Source organism: Pholis gunnellus (assembly GCF_910591455.1).
Source record: "Pholis gunnellus genome assembly, chromosome: 11".
NCBI lineage: Eukaryota > Metazoa > Chordata > Actinopteri > Perciformes > Pholidae > Pholis > Pholis gunnellus.
Window position 1 is genome coordinate 7,306,728 of NC_136538.1, and position 23,238 is coordinate 7,329,965.

General features: G+C 41.4%; 3 protein-coding genes across 3 annotated transcripts; 1 reads left to right on the forward strand and 2 right to left on the reverse strand.

The window, feature by feature from the left end:
* Window positions 1-62: 62 nt before the first annotated feature.
* sfxn4 (sideroflexin 4) lies at window positions 63-2,648 on the reverse strand. Its single transcript, XM_079168790.1, has 14 exons — window positions 2,513-2,648; window positions 2,302-2,367; window positions 2,152-2,208; window positions 2,032-2,058; window positions 1,884-1,938; window positions 1,673-1,698; window positions 1,538-1,591; window positions 1,384-1,446; window positions 1,173-1,241; window positions 980-1,070; window positions 631-746; window positions 465-550; window positions 264-381; window positions 63-185 (listed from the first exon to the last, which is right to left on the reverse strand). Exons 1-14 carry the CDS (start codon window positions 2,549-2,551, stop codon window positions 108-110), a joined length of 945 nt encoding a protein of 314 aa, XP_079024916.1. The 5' UTR covers window positions 2,552-2,648; the 3' UTR covers window positions 63-107.
* A 589-nt stretch (window positions 2,649-3,237) lies between these two features.
* On the forward strand, window positions 3,238-9,083 carry prdx3 (peroxiredoxin 3). Its single transcript, XM_079168582.1, has 7 exons — window positions 3,238-3,297; window positions 5,911-6,007; window positions 6,605-6,746; window positions 7,017-7,152; window positions 7,354-7,457; window positions 8,332-8,497; window positions 8,628-9,083. The coding sequence occupies exons 1-7, from the start codon at window positions 3,262-3,264 to the stop codon at window positions 8,676-8,678; spliced, it is 732 nt and encodes a 243-aa protein (XP_079024708.1). The 5' UTR covers window positions 3,238-3,261; the 3' UTR covers window positions 8,679-9,083.
* Window positions 9,084-10,578: 1,495 nt separating this feature from the next.
* tm9sf3 (transmembrane 9 superfamily member 3) lies at window positions 10,579-22,376 on the reverse strand. Its single transcript, XM_079168418.1, has 15 exons — window positions 22,216-22,376; window positions 21,009-21,204; window positions 20,727-20,849; window positions 18,899-19,059; window positions 18,719-18,796; window positions 18,096-18,227; window positions 17,667-17,833; window positions 17,185-17,279; window positions 16,931-17,061; window positions 15,512-15,651; window positions 14,711-14,779; window positions 14,473-14,619; window positions 13,566-13,649; window positions 13,378-13,454; window positions 10,579-12,240 (listed from the first exon to the last, which is right to left on the reverse strand). The coding sequence occupies exons 1-15, from the start codon at window positions 22,306-22,308 to the stop codon at window positions 12,173-12,175; spliced, it is 1,761 nt and encodes a 586-aa protein (XP_079024544.1). The 5' UTR covers window positions 22,309-22,376; the 3' UTR covers window positions 10,579-12,172.
* Between the last annotated feature and the right edge of the window lie 862 nt (window positions 22,377-23,238).

Here is a 23,238-nt window from a genome sequence, read left to right on the forward strand (position 1 = left end):
GTTTTTAATATTTTGTGTCAAAATGTATGGTACATCTTCAGCAACATGACTTTAAATAAGACCTATTATCATCATAATATCCAGTGATAGAAACGTAAAGCTGCTCCTCAGAGTCCTCTATGGTAGTACAACTGTCCACCGTCCGCGGCCGCCTGCAGCTGCTCCTCCACATGTTCCTTCCTTATCTGTAAAACAAAAGGTCAGCGTCAGCGGAGTTCATCACAAGGAAAACATTGCAGCAACGGGAGCGTCGCGAATCTCACCGTCCCCAGCTGTGGGAAGAGACTGAACGAGACGGGGATCATCAAGCCCAGAACTAAGGCGACGCCTATGTGACGGACTGGAGCGGCCAGCAGAGAGTTCCTCTGGAAAAGTCTTGTTCTGAAAAAGGAAGAAAAAAATCTATTTGGTGAAGTCTTGACGATTTGACCGCGTAAGTAGAGCTACATGTAAAAGTGACCGACCTCTGTAAGAGCAAAACCAGGAGGTTAGGAACAGCAGCGGTTGTACCAAACAGAACCGCTCTCGACAACGCAGTTTCCCTCACAGCCTGAACAAAAAGAATAGAACGATGTGTAACACGGCTGCTTTTCAATGAGAAGACTCATTTCTGTCCATTTGCTCTCGTACCTTGTCTCCCGCTGCTTTAGAGAGGCCGACAGGGTTTCCATTGGAATCGAACAGTTGGATGCCAGTTTCTGACTCCTCACTTCTGACCGTAAAGACATTAAAGAAGGCCAGAGCAGCTGGAGAGAGTCACACAACACGTTAGTTCAAATAAATAAAGAGTCCTACCTGTTATTACTGGATCCACACCAGCTGACTCACTACTACATCAGAAGAAAATAAGCAAACGGTCGCATTTTGTGTCTAGCTTGGTGTGACATCTGACATTCAGGTGAAGATCAAGTATTTTGATGTATGATACACTGTAATACTGCTTATGATGCAGTATTTAAATTTAGAGAGAAATACTTACCCGAGAGTGGGATTGGTAGTATCGACCTAAAGAAAGTCTGGATCGGTGGGCTTCTTACGCCAAGCCGGTTAATTAAAATCTGAGGAAGGGCCTGAAATACAAGATACGGGAAATTTAGAAGCAACTTCTTTTTTAAAGTTTACTTGAAACATTCCAATCAACATGGCACACTAGTTCAATCAGGTTTACACACCCCTGCACATGTTGCATAGGAAACTGTTCCAGCGATCAACAGAAGCTGTTTCAAAGACGCCGTCTTCCTCTGGTGGTGAGAGATAAAGACAATGAAGAGAAGCACAAACAGAGGGAGGACGGACCGAGGGGGGGTCAAGGAGATATACAGTATATACACACACACACACACACACAGATATATACATTTACTGTATTTACATATATATTACCTGCTCTGATGAAGAATTTCTGTTTGCATAGTTGAACCCAGCACTGTAACTCTGCAGCAAAAACTGAAATAATGCATTTTAATTTAAACATTAATGTATACTGTGTTACAGCAACATTTACTTATTTTAAGATACGATGAACATATCGTCATACCTGCCAAAACAGAGCGGGTTTGACGCCGCTGTGTGGCAAAAAGCTGGCAACCACCTGAAAAAGACGTTTGTTTTTTGTTTCACAACTTCATGAAGAAGCAAGCGTCGGTTTAGATTTACAGGATGATGAACGTACCAGAGGTGCTGATATCGGAAACAGTGCTGCAAAGAAAAATGACAGAAGTGACGGCATCAGCAGTTTTGTGATACGATTGCATAGTAATAATATACATGGTGGTACACTGTATTTCACATGATGATGTTACATGATAGGAATGCACTATTTCCTAAGTTAATAATGGATGGAAACTTTTTAGAAATTTGTAAAAGCCTAGATTTTATTGTACCTGCAGAGCGGAAAACTAGAGGAACAACAGCGCCAGAGTCGGCGTGGACAGACGACTGTAAACACAGAGCAGACATCAAGCCTTCTCACAACAAGCAGCACATTAAACTCCTTCACATCACAACATCTGGACTTCCTGCAAGACTTACAAGTGAGAGGGTCAGTGCGTGTCCATCCTAGAGCAAGAAACAGAACAAACGGCTTTAAATAAAGCTGTGGCAGGTTCATACACATAACTGACTGATTCAGATTCTTAAACATAATCCCACCTTTTCATTTGGTTTCTGTCCACTTCCAAGGAGACTGTGGGCGTTTTGTATTTCAGCCTGAGGAGAGCAGTGTCACCAGTTAACCCATTAAACGTCACATATATATATCTTCTACTCAGCTCAGCATAAGATCACTGTAGTGCTACTCACATCAGAGGAAAGCAGGGAGGTTGGATCAAGGAGATTAACCCAGATCTGTAGTCGACTGAGGAGAGACTGTGAAGGAGCAAAGGAACACTTGACCACATATTAAAAATATCTACAAGATACAAACACAATTTCATTGTAACTGGTTGAATATAATAAATCCTCATCACTGGTGATGCTCTGCATGTCAAGACCCTGCTGTGTGCACACGTACCTGTCCCTGGCTTTTCCAATACAACAGATTGGGATCCATTAGAACAACGAGTACACTTACTTCTCATACATTAATTCACTTACAATAACACTACCACAGTACACATTTTACCAGCATGTATTTCGTGCTTTTGAGGTCAAGTTCTATTTACAAACTGCTTCCGCCTTCAACCACGTGTTCAGCTGTGGGCGGGTGTGTGCTACTTTCGGGGGTATCGGAAATATAGGAGTTTATAAACTCTATGATCAAGTTGTCGTTGTGTTGATTGGACGGTGAGCACAAGGGTCGCGTTCACAGCGTGGACTGTAGTTGATGATAAGCGCGTGGATACAGTCCGAGGTTAGCTTTTAGTTGATTTAGAGAAAAATAATTAACAAAACATATTAAAAAGACTCGAGATGTTCGAGGTATAATTGTCAGCATGTCATTTTTTCATTGCCCGCAAAATGTACGTTTTTTTTTCTCCATACTTCAATCTCTATTCAAAAATATGTATTATCACCTGAGGAGCTCCCAAGCACCTGAAGGCACCATGCTAACTTCGTTTATTTTGTTTTTAAGGCAACATTTGTACCAGTAACCGTCTTTGACTACTGTTTTCATGCAGAATATCACACACGTGAGTCATTTGACACTTTGCTAGTATATACTATAATTTTTTTTGTTCCCACAGAGGACAGGTTTGCGTCGAGCTCGTGCGTAAATGACGCAACGACCTGGTAACTCTGCCCCCTCTGACACAATCCAAAATGGCTGCCACCATCGGAAGACTACTCAGGACCTCTGTAAGTGTAACTTCATGCAACATAACGTTTGACGCCGACACGCTTTCTCCTGAACTTGGTGTTTCGTTATCAGTAATTAACTCGTGTCGATAGCAGGCAATGATGAATAATCCACCTCTGCACCGAGGCGCTGTCGCGTGCTGTGTGTCGCACATTTAATCCACAGGACCAACTGACACTGTGGTGACAAACCTCTGGACCGCGGCCGCTGTTTTGGACCATTATTAGTAGTACTCACTGACAAGTAATTCAGGCTATTTGTAAGAGTTTCCGTCTAAACTTCTAACAAAACAACACAAATTAGTTTACTCACTAATGGTAAATTAATTGTATTTATCCCATTAATGACATTAATTACTGCTGTTTCTGTTCTTGTTTTGTAAAAATCAGTTTATTGATTTTATACTTTTGATTGATTTTATACTTTTAACAAACGATGCATACAAATACAAATGCCCAAATACAGCATACGTCATTATATAAAATATAATTAAAAAAAGACATTATTTAAGAAAGGATTAAAGGCAACACTTTATAGTTAACAATTAAACATTTAGAAAATGAAAACATAAAAATCAAATGCAATACTTATTTTTTTTAAAGATCACACATAATAGAAATCACGGAGCATTCTGGGGGCTGCATCGCCTCTTCTGGATAGCCTACTTAGCTATGGTAGCTTTGGTCTATTTATCTGTCAATCGCTCTTCATCAGAAATGTATAAAGTACACGCCAAAGACAAATGCCCATATAAAAAGAAGCTTTCGAGGAGTGATATATTATAAAAGTGAAGTTAATTAATGATCCCTATAGATTAGGAGAACCTTTACAGCCTGCCACCCACTAACATCGCTGATGCTGACACACATCTGGTGTTTTGTTTTAACACCTACTACCTTTGTGTCTGACACTTACTGCTTTTTGTGTTCTGAATCTTAATCCCTGTGTAGTGTTCTGTGCAGGTTTAGCGCTTCTTTTGAACACTTACACCAAACAGCCAGTAGATGGCACTGTTACCCTCCAGAAATGGCAGGTTTGGTTCTATTGAAACGTTACAGTAAGCCATGCCGGGTAGTGAGCACACATGCATCTAATATGTTTCTGTTGATGCTTTTATGTTTAAATATATCCTTGAAATGACACACCTGAATGGAATGCCACCATGAGTAATAGTTTTAATTATTACTGAACCATTTCTGCTTTAACATGTGAATATATATACTGTGAAATAAAGCCTTGATGGCATGTGTGCGTCCTCCTTTAGGAGGCATGTCTTTCTGTCATAATTAAAACTGCAGGTTGGCTCTGTTGCTCTTAACGCCTGCGCTTTTCCTGCTATGACGAGTTGAAAATGTCCGCTATGTAAGTGGTCTTTTTAAAACGCAATGTTCGCTCAATGATGAACTAAAATGATTTTCTTCAAATGAAAGAAATCATAATTGACTTCTAGAAAGAGAGCACACTAGTTGACCTGTCGGCCCTCAACAGAAACGTGTCATTTTTGGTGTTTTCCTCACACCCACTGTCTTTATCTTGTACTCTACAACATGAAAGCCACATCACACTTGCACACTTAGTAGTGTGCTTATCGTGTCACTGCTGTTAGTAACAGTAATTAGTCACAGCAGGTATTCTGCCCAGCAGATGGAAAACCACCTGCTGTGATGTAACGGTGGAGGTCACAAGAGCTCCAAGGGTGACTTTTCAGTCTTATTCAGATCTTTTTTTTTTGCCCTTTATTTCATTGAACATATTTAAAATAAAAAGTAAGACTATTTTTGCCTGAAGTTAGTTGGCGTGACGTCAGACCTGCAGAAGTAAAAGTGTTGTGTGGCAGCGCTGCACCAGGATCATAATGACACGGGGGATAAAAAACTACATATGGACTCGAAGTGAATTAAAGATTTATTATGCAGAAGTTACGCCATAAGACAAGTTCCTTTAAAAAAAAAAAAAAAACGTTGTCGATATCCTGTTGTATTTTAAATATATTAACTAGTATATTCTTTAGAGCAATAATAATGAAGCCTTTAACTTTTTCAAATGTATATTTCTATTTACATTTCTAAACACACCATTATCAATAATAATCATAACTGTATCTCTTGACTGAGGTTTTAGTAAGTTAACATTACATTAGCTAACGTTACGTGCGGCTATTTCATTAGAATGAAATGCTGTAACGTGAATAAGACTTTATCGCCTCGTCCGCACTATTTCAGCCTGAGTCACGTCAGATAGATTTGTATCTCTAATGGTGGTTGTTGAACAATGAAGACAACTCCCATGATCCCCAGCTAGTTCACGACGTCATCAAAGTCCATCTGTTATTGTTTTGATTAAGAGACACCAAGCAGCAGATATTACATACTGTGTGTTCAAGACCTTTCCTCACTAGACTATGAAGCGGTAGCAGCAAAAAGAAACTTTGACAAATAATAGAGGAAGTACATCTTTTGCCTTCATGGAGGACAAATACTCTTAGACTTCACTGTTTTAGAAGTCCACACATGGCTAGTTTTAATTTTAACTACACATGTTGATATCTTTTTTTATTTTTCTCAGTGTATATGTAGATTATTTATGTTGAATTGATGTCTTTTATTTTGAAGGCAAAGGTTGCAGCAGGAGGATTAAAAGTCACAGCAGCCGGTCAACATGGAAGAATCCTCACCGCTCCGTCACTCCAGAGCACCTGTTTCTCCACCAGTACGTACAAACCCAACGTCAGACAATATACAGTGGAATTTAGTTAACGTGGCTTCTGCATAAACAATTCATTTGTGTGACTTAAATATGAATCTGTAACAATTTTGATAATGGAATTTAATATGTGATTATTTGTTAACTGAGAAAATAGTTGGCAGATGTGGTTATAAAAGTTCAACCTCAGCTATAGCTGAGCAATGACATCACAATATTATATATATTTTGTGTGATTGAAATGTGTTGCAATCAAGCAACTATATCACATGTAAAATATTCAAATTGAGGTTTAGGGCAATGAACTGAAAAAACTATTGCATATTCAACAATGGTATTTGTAGTTATTATATAATCATATTCCTCATCATCATTTAATTCTACTGAAGGTATGATGCAGTTTACATTGATTTTCTTGCTTTTAATTAGTGGGTCATGTTGTTTGCATGTCCCATCTCACAACCATTTCAACATCACTGTAAACGGCGCCCATGTTCCATCCAAGTTATCTTCCCTTTAGAAGTACAGTGAGACCGTACACGGAGGTCTAGAGTAACCTTGGTCGTATGCATGCGTGAACGGTGTTTGTCTTCACTATATCAGGCCCTTCCTGGTGGAGCCCTGCTGTCACTCAGCCTGCTCCGGCCTTCAAGGCCACAGCTGTCCACAACGGGGAGTTCAAGGAGATGAGCCTCGCTGATTTCAAGGGCAAATACCTGGTCCTCTTCTTCTACCCGCTGGATTTGTGAGTATTTGTGACATGCACAAAGACAACGACATGACGGCTCTCTCTACCTCTGATTTCAAATGCACGTTGAGTAATCTAACATTCTTAAATACCTCTACTGATGACCAGTAGAGTTTTGGTCTGGTGACACAGGCCCTTGCCCTCCCGTCTCTGTTGAATGGAAAATAATAGAAATGCTCATCGGTCCTCTGCGGATGTGCAGATTGTGATCGGGTCGGTAAATGTTTCACTCACAGAGCCTTTTTATTTCCCTCTTGTTTATTGCAGCACCTTTGTGTGTCCAACGGAGATCATCTCATTCAGCGACAAGGCCAGTGAGTTCCACGACATAAACTGTGAGGTGGTGGGCGTGTCTGTGGACTCTCACTTCACCCACCTGGCATGGATCAACACGCCTCGCAAGGTTCTCTACCTCATTTAAATATCTACTCATTAACGATGCCATGGTGCAAAGTACAACTCTGTGACTTTTTTATTTTAATTCATCCTTTGATGTGTCTTTAGTAAATGACACTGTGTGTCTGAAACCCGTTGTGATCAACAGTATGAGCAGCAGCAGTGTCAGTGTTGATCTAACAGGTGTTGTTTCGTGGTGTTTTCTCAGACTGGAGGCTTGGGCCACATCCACATCCCCCTCCTGTCTGACCTCAACAAACAGATCTCCAGAGACTATGGGGTGCTGCTGGAGGGTCCAGGCATTGCACTTAGGTACGTTCATGATGTGCTCTACGTGAGCTATTCACAACAGACATTACAGGACATGGAAACGGCACTATTTTATGAAAAGAAGTCCGATTGTATGGAAGTCTATGAGAAAATGACTCTACTTCTCACTTGTTTTATTACCTCAGTAAACATTGTGAACATGAGTTTATGGTCTCAATCTCTAGTTTTCAGTCTTTTCAATACAGCATGATGTTCATTTAGTAAATGATGGTCCATTTAGAGACAAATGGACCTTTTAAAGCAGCGTACGCTTTAGGGCGGGCTCACTGCTGCCTCTACCAGAGCCGTATACGGCATCTGTATTACTCCTCTGCATTCCAGATATGGTAACATCTGTTCACCGGTTGCAAAAAGCCAATATGGCAACAGCTGTAATCCAAGATGGCGACAGCGAAATTGCCAATCTCGAGGCTTTAAAACAGCAGTCCACAAACCAATGTGAGACGTCACGATGACTACGTCCACTTCTTAAATCCAGTCTGTGGATTATTGTGGTTTACTATGAAGGCAAATCCACGCGCGGGACCTCTACACACCCGCAGATTTTGACGTTGATTTGCCTTCATACTTACATCACTTTCATCTGCTTTAGATAAGACCTTTAGATAGTCTTGGTATGTACTTATATGGTATCATAACTGTTTGCGTAAAAGACATTGGTGTTGGCCACGTATACTTACCGACAGCATTTATAAATTTGCACAATGTCTGTAATAATCACATACTCTCATCCACGCCGTTGATACTGAAATAGTCTGTTTTACCTTTTATTTATTTATTGTAGATAACTTCATAGCTGTTGTTTTAGAAAGATGCTTGTTAATTGCTGATTGTCACACTTGTTATTGTCCTTCAGGGGCCTGTTTCTCATTGATCCAACCGGTTTGGTGAGACACATGAGTGTGAACGACCTTCCCGTCGGTCGTTGTGTTGAAGAGACGCTTCGTTTGGTTAAGGCGTTCCAGTTCGTGGAGACACACGGTGAGGTGTGTCCGGCCAGCTGGACCCCCAAGTCCCCAACGGTGAGTTCTTTCAACCTCTGATCTGTAACTGTTCCTCCAGCACTACCAGTTCAGTACTGAGAATGAAGTGTTGCTGTTCAGTATTCTGGTAATTTTAGTAGTTTATTCTGTCTAACTGTTTGCTTCTCAGATCAAACCAACCCCAGAAGGATCCAAGGAGTACTTTGAAAAAGTCAACTGAAGAAGAAGTTCACAACTCGTACATCTAGAAATATATTTACACTATTAGTGTATAGTTTATACGTTGTATTTACTCATTTACAGCTGAATGCACTAATAAATCAAGTCTTTGTAAATGTCAGCTCTTTGTTTTGATTGATCCAGATAAAGAATGGACATTTATGGCATACTATATTATGGCATAGTATACTGTGAAAGTTTTATGGCATTCTAATCTGAAATGAATATCAAAGTATGGAAACAATATGTTGTCCTTCATCCGCTGCTTGCCTTAGCTCTCGTCCCGGAGGCGGCTGAGCTGCTTTATTACAAGCCTGTTAATGTACACATTCAAACATCTTTCTCTCAGTGATTCTTTACCGACTGTCCTTTTCTGTAATAAACAGTTCAGCGTGTGTTGCTTTTAGCCCAGAGTACCATCTCCTTCACATTTGTAATATTATGCAACGACCGTGCACTTCGCTGTGATTGGTCGGTAGGTGATGCTTTTTTCTACGAGTTAATCTCTTCTCTCGAACACGACCTGTTCCATAATAAGTTACCATGGTGATACCTACCAAGGTAAGAAGTGAACCCAAATCCTGCTTCGTAGCACAGGTCCCTGATGTTGATGGAGAGCCTGTGTGCTTAGCTTTCGCTAAGTTCTCATCCACAAGTGTCGTTCATTTCCTTTGACGAAACAGTCGGAAATGTGTAACAAAATCAAAACCGAACGCCATGTTCTTTAACACCATAATCTCTAGTTTTCATCTCGCATCACTCGGGTGAATTTTGCCGCTGGGTTGTTTGATTATTCACCTCAAACAGATGCTAACTAGCTGTACTGACATTGGGATACGGATACCGCGACCACGTGTTTGTTAGCCTGCATGATGAGCAGGGACGGCATTTAACCTTCGAGAGAGGTGAGTGAATTAAAATGAAGCAATAATGTGTGAGAGGCTGTGGCACAGATGGGTGTCTAATGAATACCCACTGAGGTCAGCGATGACGTCAACGTACATTATTATTATTTCTTAGAATTACTAACACTGCGGTGTAGAAACTCACTTTAAATTGCCGTTGGAGCTTATTTTCAACAAATCCAACTATGAATATCTTCGATGTTAGCTATACATTTACCTGTTAACAGGATGAGTTGTTAGCCGATAGCTCTGTCTACGCGTTGCTCATAGATGGTGTTGCTGACTGGGCATATATGCAACAGTGCTGATCTGAGGCCACGCACAATTCAATATCGTGACATTTACCCCATTCTAGTATGATGGAGATCTGTGCTGTTTGAACAGCAACCAAAATAATGAGTAGAGTAATAAATGTGTAGATTACCTGTTGCACACTTGGTTAGTATTGTAGTTATAGTTACAATTTTACTGTTACATCTCCAAAAGTATGAAAGTCATGAGTTTCTTTTTGCATAATCTTTTATATCTTAACATGAAAGAAATGAATTTCTCATGCAGCTTTACTGCACCCCCGTTAATGTTTATGTACAAAGTTTATGTGATGGCCTGAAATGTGCCAACATACCATCATATACTACCTTAAGTAATGGAACTTTCTTTTAAAGCATAGGTTTTGCTTTGGTGTAGGGCAGCTAGCAGGACACTAAATCTGAGCAAAAGGCTTAAACATGACAAGAAATTAAGTAGCATCTCTCGAGTGCTTTTGTTCTGAACTATTAAATACCATCATTTTTCTGCATTCAATATTTTTTTATTGCAACCATCATCAAAATTAATTGTGTTGTGTTCTACCTCAGGTGAGGATTTGTGCCTGTATTAACAATGCCTCCCCATACACACACACACACACACACACCTTTGACATCACATTCTGCCCCTGTACACAGAACATGATGTAATAATTCAGTTCAAAATATTTATCTTCAAGATCAAAACCACACTTAATAACCCCTGTACATAAACATGTTTATTTTCTCTTTTTACAGCAAGTTATTATGCAGGTTCAAAATGTCCAATCAGACATTGGTACACAACATGAGGTGCCAAAATCAACTTCAGTGGGGGGGGAACTAGAAATTAGAAGGAAAAAAAAAAAGGCATTGCCACTTCTCATACAAGTAGGGTACATACTGTATTTACACAAAATGGAGAAAAGCGTTTGAAACACTCCGCAGCACTGTGTGGTTATGAAAACATCTAGTTTTTAAGTGGACATAAACTTCACTTTGTACAGTATGTTTGCGGAAAACAACGCAATCGCCTCATTCCTTCTGACATTCACAAATTTATGTTTTAGGTTAGGCAACTGAAAGAACATGAGGAAAATGGCTTACCAGAAGATGTAGAGCCTTTTAAAGCTTTAAATAATATATAAAATCAAAATAAGAGTGTCCATAAGCAGGCTGACCAGTCCTCAAAAATGAACCTTTTACATTTTGAGACTGAAAAAAAAGAAAAGAAAAAAAACTGACAGCGCTGACTGAAGTGGGATTTGATGAGCAGATGGTTTGGTGAAAACTTCATGCAATTTCAGGCAAGATGTAACAGCGCCACCAGCCCCGTCCCAAGCACCAGCAAAGAAAAGAAAAAAACATGTTTGTTTGTTTATAACTAAATGATTCATTAAAAAAAAAAAAAGAAACACCCTGTAGTAAATCTGTACAACGAAAATACATTTGGGATCTACATCTAAAGGTACATTAAGGTTATATACACTCCCAACCATCCATATATTATCTTTACAAGTAGACTTCATTCAAACCCAAACATTAAGAAAACCCCAACTAAACGGGGAAATTGGATCACATCCAACATCCATTTAAAAATCGGTTCTTACTGTACCTCAACCGTTGATCAGTCCCTCTGTTCTCGTCTGTACAGTGAACTACAGCAGGACTAAAATCTCCCTCAACATCTGGATGGATTGCTACTGTAATAGGGAATTTAGAATAGTCAAAACGGGGGGGATGGTTCTTGCGTGAGCTTTTTCTATCATCGTTTTGCAGTGGAAGTAAATCAGAAACAAACGACTGCACTGTGGATTAACGATACTTCGAGTGAGTTCAAGAATACAAAATAGAAATCAGGTCAGAACGTGGGCATGAACCCAACTCTCCAATATTCTGACCCAGTAGAACAAAGGCTTTCAATACACTTAGGCCTCTTCACTGAAGAGAGCTACACTATTCCATCGATAAACATTTATGTTCTCTGGTCTCAGGTGGGACTGGGTCGGAAAAGAGAAGCCACGTCAGCCTTTTAAACGTTGCCCTAATGTCTGTCTGAAAGCAACTGATAAAAACAGAACCTTGTGTTTGATATCTCGTCCGCAGATTTGCTCTTGTTCTTAGATGCTGCGTTGAAATTCATTCGGAAAAAACGAAAACAAAAAAAAACTACATTGTACAAAGTGAGATTCTCACAATCTCTTCGCAGGAAAGAAAAGTAATAAAGAATGACTTGTGCCTGCCGTCCTTCAGGATACTCGTAGGCAAATCCATTTTAGATCCCCGTGTTGCTACTTTGCCTTTTAGTCAATTTTCACATTTGTGTAGATCTTCCTCACAAAGGCACTTGTTCCCACGTATCCCACGGCACCTGGAAAACAACATGTGGTCGGTCAGTTTTCTTCTAGGTGGCTGCGAGTTATCACCCTACTCTCATGTTGCAGGTTAATCCATCACAGGATAAAATGATTACTGGTGAAGGTATCCAATAAAAGGTTTGAGCAAGAGGAAGCACTTCCTTTGTCCACAAAATGAGCACCAGACAACCCGACAGAGCCAGAGGGCATCCTGTCGGAGCTAGCGCGGATAGGAGGAAGCTCCACAAAGGGAGCGAGGTTCCAGCCTCGACTTATTACTCTTCACGCTGAAGGATTAGTTTGGCTTTCAGCTGCAGAGGGAACGCTGCTTCACTGCACTTTGAGCAGAAGAACCAGTGTGGAAAAAGAAGTGTTTTTCGTGCACAGATTTGTTCCTACGTGAACTCTTATTATTCAGAATTTGCGTCTATGGCCGGTTGCATGAAGTCTTAACACACCTTAATCTGAATGAATTTCTGCGAGTTGGAATACGTCACTGAAATAAACTAAAAGAAAAATGAATATTCTGTTCAGTGTTTGGGTCTTAATGAAAGTTGCTGTGCGGGGGGAGGAGCCTACATTGCTTCTGACAGGTTAACACCACCTGCTGTGTAATATTCTTACATCTTTCTCCACGACTGTCCCTTTGATTACCTCCCAACGAAATCATGGGCTGCTGCTTCGCTTTAGCATCCGGCTTCAGGTCGAACCCTTCCTCCCTCTCTCTCCCAGCAGGACGCTGCTCTAAAGACACATCGTTGCTGCGGGTCCCCTGTGACTGTTAACGGTTACTTTTGTTCCGTCTGACTTGAAGCCCTGCCGTGTGAAGCTCTTCTTTTTAACCTTTGGGAACTCGCCCATAAGCGGAGCCGAACAGTTGTATTTATCACTTATGGTGAATACACACTAAGGCCACCGTAGGCTCCTCTGTACTCTTTGAAAGGGACTGGTTTTCTGTTGGTTGCAATCTGAAACCTCAGCCGCCAGATAGCACTCCGTCGTACACACTGGTCCTGAGAGATATGGATACTTAAAACGCCTTTGCATGAGGCCCGCTCTTTAGGAAACGGCAACAACTTATTCACGAGCTCTGCCTGCATTATGCATGAAATGCTGCGTACAGCATTCAAACAAGTAGCAGTTGGACTCACCACACATGATTCCTAGGGCAGTGCTGAACACGGCCATGTAGCCAAAGTAGAAGGACGTTTGGAATAGGCCGTACATCCTGAAATACAACAGGGAGAACGCAGCATGTCAGCAAAGCAACAGAGTTCTGTATTCTTTGCCCATTGTGAGACTTGTGTGGGTATGTGGTGAACAAAGTCTGACAACTTACTTGGTTTTGAAGAAGTAGTAGTAAAAGGAGTACATGTAAACATAAACAGCAGTGGATGCTGCAGAGAGGAAGCTGGTCCATTGCCTAGAACAGAGAAGGGGAATCAACAGTTAGAGACTTAACCAGAAGCAGAAGTCACTTTTTAAAATCATTAATAACTCTCTGAATATTTTTCACACAGGAAGTATTCCCAGGGGACCAAGTGATTCAGAAATACATCTGTAACATCTACTTATATTACATTTTACACTATATAATATTGATATTTAATATTATAAAAATCATATTGGTCTATTTATGTTTATATCCGCAAGGACCTCTTACTGCGGTGCCTGTGTGAACGAGTCTCCATTAGTGCTGTATTGAATAGACAGTTCAAAGCATCGAGGCTTCATTCATAACTAGACATTGGAAATATTATCGATTACTTACATAAACAGAACCATAAATGACATTTCTACAACCTCAAAGAAAAATCTTGTTTTCCCCATTTTTCAGAGAGACATTCAAAGCTTCATTCAAACACCTCAATACAAGCTTTGAATGTATTTTTAAAAAGGACCTTCGATACAGCCCTACTCTCCATGCTGTTAGCGAGATGAGCCTCCTGAATTTGAATTCAAAATTAAATCTATAATTTACAACGAAGCCTTCATAATTCTCGACTGGGAGAGGCAGAAAAACGAAATAAATCAAATCAAATCACAGAGATGCTGATTCCCACGGAACTAATATCGTCACATGACCTCCGTGCTTCACAGAGCAGATTGCAACGGAAGTAAGATCACAGACGTCCTCCGTAATTATTACAAATCACTAAAGGTCCCCCAGGTTATACTTGTACGTTGCCTTCACTGTGCTGGAAAAGTCAGCGTCAAGAATAAGGACAAAACGTGAACACACTCACCATCTGTAGTCCTCAGCGTTGAGCAGGAAGTACGTACACACGATGGTCACACACACGGTCACGATGCACAGGATAACCAGGACCAGCATCATGAAGCCGTACACATAGTAGATTTTGTAGGCCCAAAAGGACGTGAAGATGAAGTACCTGAAGACCAACGAGGACATAAAAACGTGTCAGCGGCTGTAAAGATCCTCTCGCAGCGAACAAAGCCCGCAGTATTACAGCCCGGACTTACATTTCAATGAAGATGGAGCCGAATGGAAGGATTCCCCCGAGGCAGACGATGACGGCTGGCTCCATGAACCTGACGCACAAGGTTCAACATATGAATGTGACTGTACACACTGAACTCTGTACACAACTGGTCGCATCCACCCCCCTCCCCCTGCAGGCACAGTGTACATGACTTATTGCGTTATGAGAAGGAACAGGAGACACAGATCGGAAATTCTAGCAAAGTCTGACGGTGGCCTTAAGTCACATCTACCATTTCCTGTTGGCAGCTGCCCACAGAGCTTGACAGCTTGGCAAATGTTAATACACTCAAGTCTATTGCTTTGATGTTTTTCATTCCCCAAAGAGTTTGTGTAGACAGCAATGCCATTTTCCACTTGTGCAACACTGGAACACAGTATTCATTTCATGCTTTAAGAACAACTTCCATCAGTCATTACACTGTTTCCACGACGATAAACACACTGGATGCCATGTTTGGACGCATGCCAGATGCCGCACAGTAGTACACAAGATGATTACTAAATACACATTAAGTACGCATTTAATTTATTTATCTTGTAAAAAGCACCTAAATTAGCTGGTCATTTCTCTGTTCCACGTCATTGTGAATTAATATCCTTTTGATAAAAGAAAATAAGCAACTTTAAGACGTTATATTCGCTTCTGGTTATTTGTGACGGGTATATCTGTGACATTTTTGTACACTGTACATGTACTATGAGGACTTCTGCTCCAGACAAATTGCTAAACACCACGCTCGGAGACTAAACTGCCCCTGCCTGTGTTGAGCCACACTTACCATTTCTTCTCGGGGATGGGTCGCGGCACGGCGTTCACTCGGCAGGGGAAGTTTGGCTGGCCAGACAGATTCCTCCCGAGAATTGTTCCCACGAGGTTCAGCGGCAGAATGACAAAGAAGCAGATACTGCAGACAGCAACCTGCACAAAACAAACAGGATTAATATGCTATTGGCTGGTTCAACTTCCAGGGCGATTTCAGAGCCCCCCCCTCATTTATCTCAACTGTCCTTTGACCATGTCCCGGTGAGTGTTTCCTTTTAGCTCAATGACATTTAATACACTGTTGGACTCGTTTTAAGAGGTGCTGGATCTCTAACCTGACCCGCCAGATGGTTTGTTACACAGAACCATCTGCAGGTGATGGGATGAACCACCCGTCAATCAAAGATCTTTTCCATCTAGAAAAGCCATCAGTGGCGATCTTTGCTCTTCCTTCAATGAAGAAATACTCTCCACTTCTGATATAAATGATGCTACAGCAGCATCTATGCTAACCTCTGTTGGAGCCGCCATTGTTGTTTAGAATGAACAGTCGCCTCTCTGTGTCACACCTAAGCCACGCCCAGAGATGCAAGTAGCTGCTCACAGGACGCTGAAACGCATTACTGGACGCCTGACATGGTGGATTTTGTGCGATATGTGATCCTGAGATTGTCGCGTGATTTCTTGACATCCCGAGAATCCAGCTGTCATGTAAGGCAAGATTGACAGATGATCTCCAAAACCTGATCCAGAGATACAAATGCCCAAACACTAGTGCTCATAGAATCAGATGAATAACAAATATATCCAGGCTTGTGGTTATTAAAAGAAGACTTTTAGGTTTTGCCCCAGGTCTGTTAAAATAACACGTTTGACTGATGCAGCTTGAACTTGGCTTTTTCCTGATTTGACTTCAAGATGGTTACTCGACACTTAAGATTGATGTTGTGTTGCACTGACAGACACATAACCGTTGAGTGTCGAGCCCCAAAAACAGCTGTTTGCAATTAAGTAACTGACGAGTTTCTCTGGAAAACATTCACGTTCTTTTTCTTTTTTACTGTTCCGTTTGGAAATGTTGGCACTTAATGCAGAAACAAACTCATCAGAACTGAGAAACTGCATTGAGTCAGCATCATGTGGAATGTGTTTTAGAGGCTGTGATCTGATTTTAATGTTCTTCAGATGAGGCGTAGCATAGTTTTCCGGGCCGAACCATAAAAACTATTTTTCAAGAACCTGCAGCATGTGAGGTGCAGCGTAAACACACCTGACCGAATACTTTCTACACTATTCTTATTACTTCAGCTGTCTATCAGCTCCACGCCTGATAAACTCCACACCACAGTGCAGCACAGCCACACCGCCGTGGACTCGGGAGGATGTTCTTCATAACTCTGTGGTTTTTAGGGACGCGCGACTGTGGCAAACCCACCATGGTGCCAAATGGGATGGCTCTGGAGGCGTGGTAGTAGATAGCGATGAAGTTGATGAAGAAGGCAGTCCCGCACACCATGGCTGGGATCAGGAAGGCCCCGATGAACATTTGCTTGATCCATCTTCTGCCTGTAATATTCAGACAAATCAAAACAGCATCGTGTGAGACATTTACGATTCTGAAAGGAAATAAAGACAGTCGCCCATATACAGAGAATGAGATATATGGACTGTGTATATTTTTTTTATTACCTCCTTGTTTTGCATACAAGCTTCCCCCGAAGTACCCATTGACAGGTGAGGTGGCAGCGTACACGAAAATGGCTGTGCTCAGCATGGATCCTCTCCTGCAGAGAAAAATGATATGAGTGGAGCCCTGTGACGTCCGGTACACCGTCAGTGTTTGGGCTTCATTCCCCTGAAACTGTTATTTTATAGTTATCGTGTTTTCCTACACTGACGTCTAATCATATGTTTTAACCTATAATTCAATAGAGAACTTGGATGTCAGACATTACTCACAGAAAAACACATGAACAGGACTCTTCATACACTTAGGCGTCATAAAAGCATTACCTCTAAGGACCTATAAGGACATTTTGTGTTTTCCCCCATTTGCACACGAATAATAATAATTCTATTTTACGATTTGGATTGGAAATGGAAGCTGGTAGCTGACCCCAAACCCACAGTTACAACAGTAAAGTTACAACCAGGCAACGCCAACCACTCACTCTGTGTACAGATCCTCAACCATAGCAACGACGATGACGATGAAGGAGACGGAGAAGATCTGGCAGCCGGAGCCGATGAGCGAAGAGAAGATCAGCGGATGGCTTGACGGCCGAAACACATCACCGTGTACCTGCTTCCACCCGTATTCATCTCCCAGGTCTCTGTCCTGATGGTGCACAGCGAGGAAAGGGAAAACAAGAAGACATTTTTAAAAAGTTCTTGCACAAAATAAACTCACACCGTCATCACTGGAACTCAAGTACAAAAAAAAAAAAGGAGGGAAAAAGACTTGAAACAGAATTTAAAAGGCAAATCCCTCCATTCACTACGGTTTTTAAGAAAATAATGATGACAAAACGTGCTCACGCGCAAACTGCTGAGTCAATAAAAAAAAAAAAAAAAAAAAAGAAAAAAGGTAAAAACCTTACCATGTCATCCATTTCCTCCTCTTTGCTGTATCTGGCGTAATCCTTTCTGAGTGTTCTCATCAGAATCATGGACACCAGACCCACCAAGAAAATGACCATCATGAAGGAGTTGAAGATGGAGAACCAGTGAATCTAAAAGTAGAATGAATAAAATCCAGAGTTATTCTAGTTCGTAACCATGTCATAAAGTTATTTTATCAAAACAGAATATAAGAAATATTAAAAGCCTCATAAACCAAATGAACTATTGAGTGGTGTGAAAACTTGCTGAATGCATTACTAAGGATATTTAAAAGGTATTTAAATCACAAACACTGGTTTGTAACAGCCATGCCCTCAGATTGTCTGTACAAGTCGGGGCAGGAAACACACGTTTTCATCCTCTGGCTATGGCAGCTGGTGCGGATTACAAATTCCTCTTAAAAGAGCCCAGCAGGAGTTCAGCCCCAATGGCAGGTACAGTCAAATAGTCAGCCAAAAGTCACCAGACCGGTCAATTACATCTTATTTACCAAAATACGAGGCTCAACTCGTACCTTCTGAAAGGTCATACGCAACTGTGCCGTTACAAACAAGCCACCGGCACAAACCTCTGAACACCAGACGTGTAACATTCAGCTCACCCTGTGCTGAAAGAAGGACGGATCGAGGTACTTGTCAAATCGGTCTTCAAACTTCACATCTGACTTCTTCCACTTCACCTGTGGTGGGAGAGGTTTACATGTTTACATGAGCAGAACCCCATGAGACTACGAGGCATGAGCACATACAAAGCACCAACGAGTGGATCGTTCAGTACTCACAGAGTAGGACATTGCAATTCTTGTGTTTGGCACAAGTCGGACTTTGCCTTCACTGGTCAGATTAACGTCAACGATTCGGTTGCCGTTGAAGCCGATCTCCAGTTTCTTGTACGTCCACAGGTAATGATCTTCTCCGTTTTCATCCGCCTCACCAACGATACCTTTGAGAAATTGACAAACATTGAATCAGAGAACTGTGGTGGTCGAACAGAACGGTGTAAACAATGAGCCTCTGGTTATAGAAAACTAATAATCGGGCTGTGGAAATGCCAAAGAAAGGTCACTTGCTCGTTGCTACACTGCTCATTAACTTCGTAGCAATCATCTGTAGCATTCAGTCTTTAGGCTTCAGCTGTTAACAAAGTTTGTCCCTGCTGGCCACCGTAAACAATCTCCGACTCTGAGCTAATCACTTCGATGCGGTCGCTGTGAATACACTCCCGACGGGTCGGCACACTGCGTACCGCACATTTATCCTTCCGTTTCTCCACTGCATGGAAACACAACAAATAATTTCAATATTAATCTAGACAGTCAATGCTATTCCCTTGTGGCAACAGGTCACACTTATGAGAAAGTTCTCTGTAGTGAGTACGACGCAGTTTATGATTAAAGCCGGCATTGGCATTGTTTTTAAGTCTAGTTTACCAAACTTGGGCAGGTGAGCTGAATCGAACTTGAGACACTGTAGTTAACATGATTAACTACAGATCTGCTGCTCCAGGCTTTGTGTGGAACAACCCCGACCAAACATCATTGTTTCAGACATGATAAGCGCACCAGTTCCGTAACCACGCCGGCAAACCGGACATGAGGTTAAAGTCTATATTTATTCATTGTGATTAAGGCATTAGTATGTACGATACAAACATGGACAATTGTCTCAGCAAATGCCGGCGCCCCACCCACTACCAACAACATTATGCTTGAGCAACTGTAGGAGTGGCCCCACTGTACCACGTATGTCAGTGATCACACACACACACTGACATCTTGTTACAGCATTGAAAGAGTCTGTAAGGACAGTGGCTCATTAATATGCTTCTGAGTAAAGAACAACAATGGAGCGCCTCACAGTCGGAGTTGACGTCAAAAGCTCTTTTCTACATGTGAATGCACCAAATAAGTTCAAGGGCTGTAATTAGTCACAACATTTTTGATTATTATTATTATGTCTGCATTCATATAACAACACATAACCAGTAGAGTGTAGATAACAAGTGCCCTTCAATGTGCATCACAATCACATTTTTAAGTAATGCTAGCATTTCAGTTGCTAAAAACATACGTGTGATTCCATTATTAAAAACAGTTTCTCAGCAGCATACATGAAACTATATACAGCTCTCTACAACATAACAACAACCAGACAAGCTGACAGTAACTGAAGACAGCAGCTAATCAGCAAGAACGCCGCAAAAAAAAAACATGCTGAACTCCTAAAGAGGCACCACACATACGGAGTTGAGTGCCTTTCAGTAAGCCATCTCATACATGATATCAGTGTATTGTTACACCCCTAGCAAATTGGCCAGGGATGAATGGACAGTACCCTGCATGAGAACTGGTTTAACTTCTCTAGTGCCAAGATAAACACACGGTTAAGCAAGAGAAACAGTGTCAATGCAAACCTTACTAAGAGGCTGATAAGCTAATAGGCACACGGAAAGGAAAGGACAGAAAGGAAGACACAGATGGCCTGAATGAGAAAACACTGCAGTAATACTCCAATTCACAGGACAATTCAGAACACAGGCATGTGTTCACTACCCCCTAATGTCTTAGTCGTCTCTCAAGGTCTGTTTTAAATAAATAAAGTATCACTTACCCCAGATGGGCAGGTCGTCTATGTACATCTGGTACCAGTAGTGATTCTTTATGGCATAGACAAAGGCATCCCGTTTGGCTTTATCCAGGTCAATTTCACAGTATGTTGTCTGCATGACTTCATCTGCAGGGATCGTAAATAAACACATTTCCTTTATGTTAGAAAGTGAGGTGTGGGAAAAGAATAAGACCTACAGATGCAGAGACGAGTGACAACTTATCATTTCAATGCTCCCATCAGCTCACATGTACTCAACAAGTGAAAGTCAGAACAGAAGATTACCTTTGAACTTGATGTCGAGGCCGCTGAATTCAAGCTCCACTCCCTGCAGAGCCTCTCCTAGTGTTTCATGGTAATGGCTGATGGTCTTCTTGGAGCCCGCGCAGAAGGGCAAAGAGAAGTACTTGTATGTCTCCTGTCGGTTGTGGTAAGGCCCCACTGTGTTCATCCATAAAACTACCTCCTCCTTATCTGTGTACTGCAAGTGGGGGAAAAAAAAGAATGTTAAATCCGGGAAAGCAACACCAGTTCTTCTAGTCCTGCTGGGTTCATATTCTAGCCATTGGACATTTTGCAAGAAAGTTACTTAAAAATAACTGGCAATACATGTTCACCCTCATATTACTAACTAAACAGCTAACGTTACAGATGCATTTGATTCAGACAGAAGATGACTAATCATCACATTTACACTGAAACTAATCAGCCACTGCATTCAAATTCATGCAAACATAAAAAAAATGTACGTCATCACACTATAAAATCTGGTGTAATGTTTGCTTACACGCAAAGAAGTTCAATGGAATGCAATATCCCTTTCCACTATGTTAACAGCGTTCACGCCTGAGTCAGCTGCACTATGCGAAGAAGACAATGTAATACACCGTATTAACTTGTTAATCATCTGTAACTTGGGCACCAGAGTCTGATAAAAGCGAGAAGACAGACGAGATACCGAGAGGCCCCGACGTTTAACCGGTGCTTCTGCATAATATCACGTTGGCTGGTGTGACGTTGACTACCGCAGTCATCACTTCAAGAACATCCTGTTTGTCTGGATTGACTACAATTTCATTAGGAAAGTAGTTTTTATTTTGTTGAGCAACTAACGAACTAACTGGCGTTAACTAACTTACTAACGCTAGCTAGCTAGCCTAACTTGAGCGCAGTAGTTTCCGCTGGTGCTCAAGGAAAGCTTGTGAAGACCAGTGAGGAAGACGTGCTAACAAGCTAACAACGTTAGCCATAAGCACTTAGGCCGATAAGTGGTGACAAGTTAGCACGCAAAATGAATGCTTTTCTGTTAAATAGTTCACCAAGTATTGATAAACAACCCAACGGACCGAGCCATGCACTATGTCGTGTCTGTAATGCCGTTTTCTTGAGTGCAGCTAGCCGTCGCAGCTACAGCTAGCATGTCACACCGAGCACAAACGTCCATTATTTTCAAGGCTCCCTCTTTTCAATCGGCCTCTCAGCGCCGTCTTACCGTGTGTTCATGCTCATCTGCGTCGACAGGTAATAAAGAGCCCACTAGAGCGAGAAAAGCAGCCGCTGCTACCTTCCACCTGGACGATCCCATTATTTGTCGGAGAAAGTATACAGAAAGATTGGGGATGTTAGCTTTGTACGGCTATCCCACCTTCTTCCTGGTTGTATGACAGAGGCAATTTTAGGGATGCTCTCGTACGCATATGGCGTAAGCGTTTCACAAGCGCACATCGCACGCACATTGGATTGGCCGACTTGAGTCACATGACTCCCATCCTCCAGTCAGAGGGGAACGCGATGGATCAGACGGTGAGTAAAGAAACTCAGTCGGCGCATCGTCCGCAACCTTCAGCCACGTCATCCGACTGCCAAGACTGGAGCTTCAGCTCACCTTTGGCAAACCTGGTGGATGCAACATGATCGCGCGCACAACAAACACAGGTCCATTCACTGATGAGGCCTCGTAATGGGCCTGAAGATGTCTGAACAATATCTCACTTTTCATGCATTGACGTGCAGTTTAAAGTATTCACATCTGTTTGGATTGCATGTCCATGCTCCTCTGACGATAGTGCAGATCACTTGATACCACAGGTTAAGACCTTCAAATGAATGAATGGATTATTGACAACACATCATATAAATATCTACCATGGGAACATTTGCAGGCTTCACCTTGTAAGTCATTAATAAAGTTGGTTGTACTTCTCTTATCAGAACCACAACACCAAAGTATAATAGAAAGAGCTACATTTTAACAATGCTCCATCTACAACAGTGGTTCAAAGGTAATCCAACTGTATTTGTCTATCAAGATAACATTCTGTGAATGTGGTCAAACCTTGTCTTCAAAAGGAGACAGATCCAGCTTCCTTGACTGTTTACACATGCTCTTGAGTTTTTATGTCACTTAACATCTAAACAAATGTGATATATAACTGAAGTTTTATTTCTAAAGAGATTTGAATTCATCAAAGAAAAGAAATCTATATAATATCAGTAGAATAATCAAGTACATTTA

Coding starts and splice junctions, on each gene's coding strand:
- sfxn4 (XM_079168790.1), bottom strand. CDS start 2,551: ATGGATCCCAATCTGTTGTATTGGAAAAGCCAGGGACAG. Junction 1,699..1,883: donor TCTAGTTTTCCGCTCTGCAG/GTACAATAAAAT, acceptor TTTTCTTTGCAG/CACTGTTTCCGATATCAGCA. Junction 1,071..1,172: donor CCTATGCAACATGTGCAGGG/GTGTGTAAACCT, acceptor CTTGTATTTCAG/GCCCTTCCTCAGATTTTAAT.
- prdx3 (XM_079168582.1), top strand. CDS start 3,262: ATGGCTGCCACCATCGGAAGACTACTCAGGACCTCT. Junction 3,298..5,910: donor GAAGACTACTCAGGACCTCT/GTAAGTGTAACT, acceptor TTTATTTTGAAG/GCAAAGGTTGCAGCAGGAGG. Junction 8,498..8,627: donor GGACCCCCAAGTCCCCAACG/GTGAGTTCTTTC, acceptor TTTGCTTCTCAG/ATCAAACCAACCCCAGAAGG.
- tm9sf3 (XM_079168418.1), bottom strand. CDS start 22,308: ATGGGATCGTCCAGGTGGAAGGTAGCAGCGGCTGCTTTTCTCGCTCTA. Junction 18,228..18,718: donor CGTCCTTCTTTCAGCACAGG/GTGAGCTGAATG, acceptor TTCTACTTTTAG/ATTCACTGGTTCTCCATCTT. Junction 15,652..16,930: donor CCATCCCATTTGGCACCATG/GTGGGTTTGCCA, acceptor TGTTTTGTGCAG/GTTGCTGTCTGCAGTATCTG.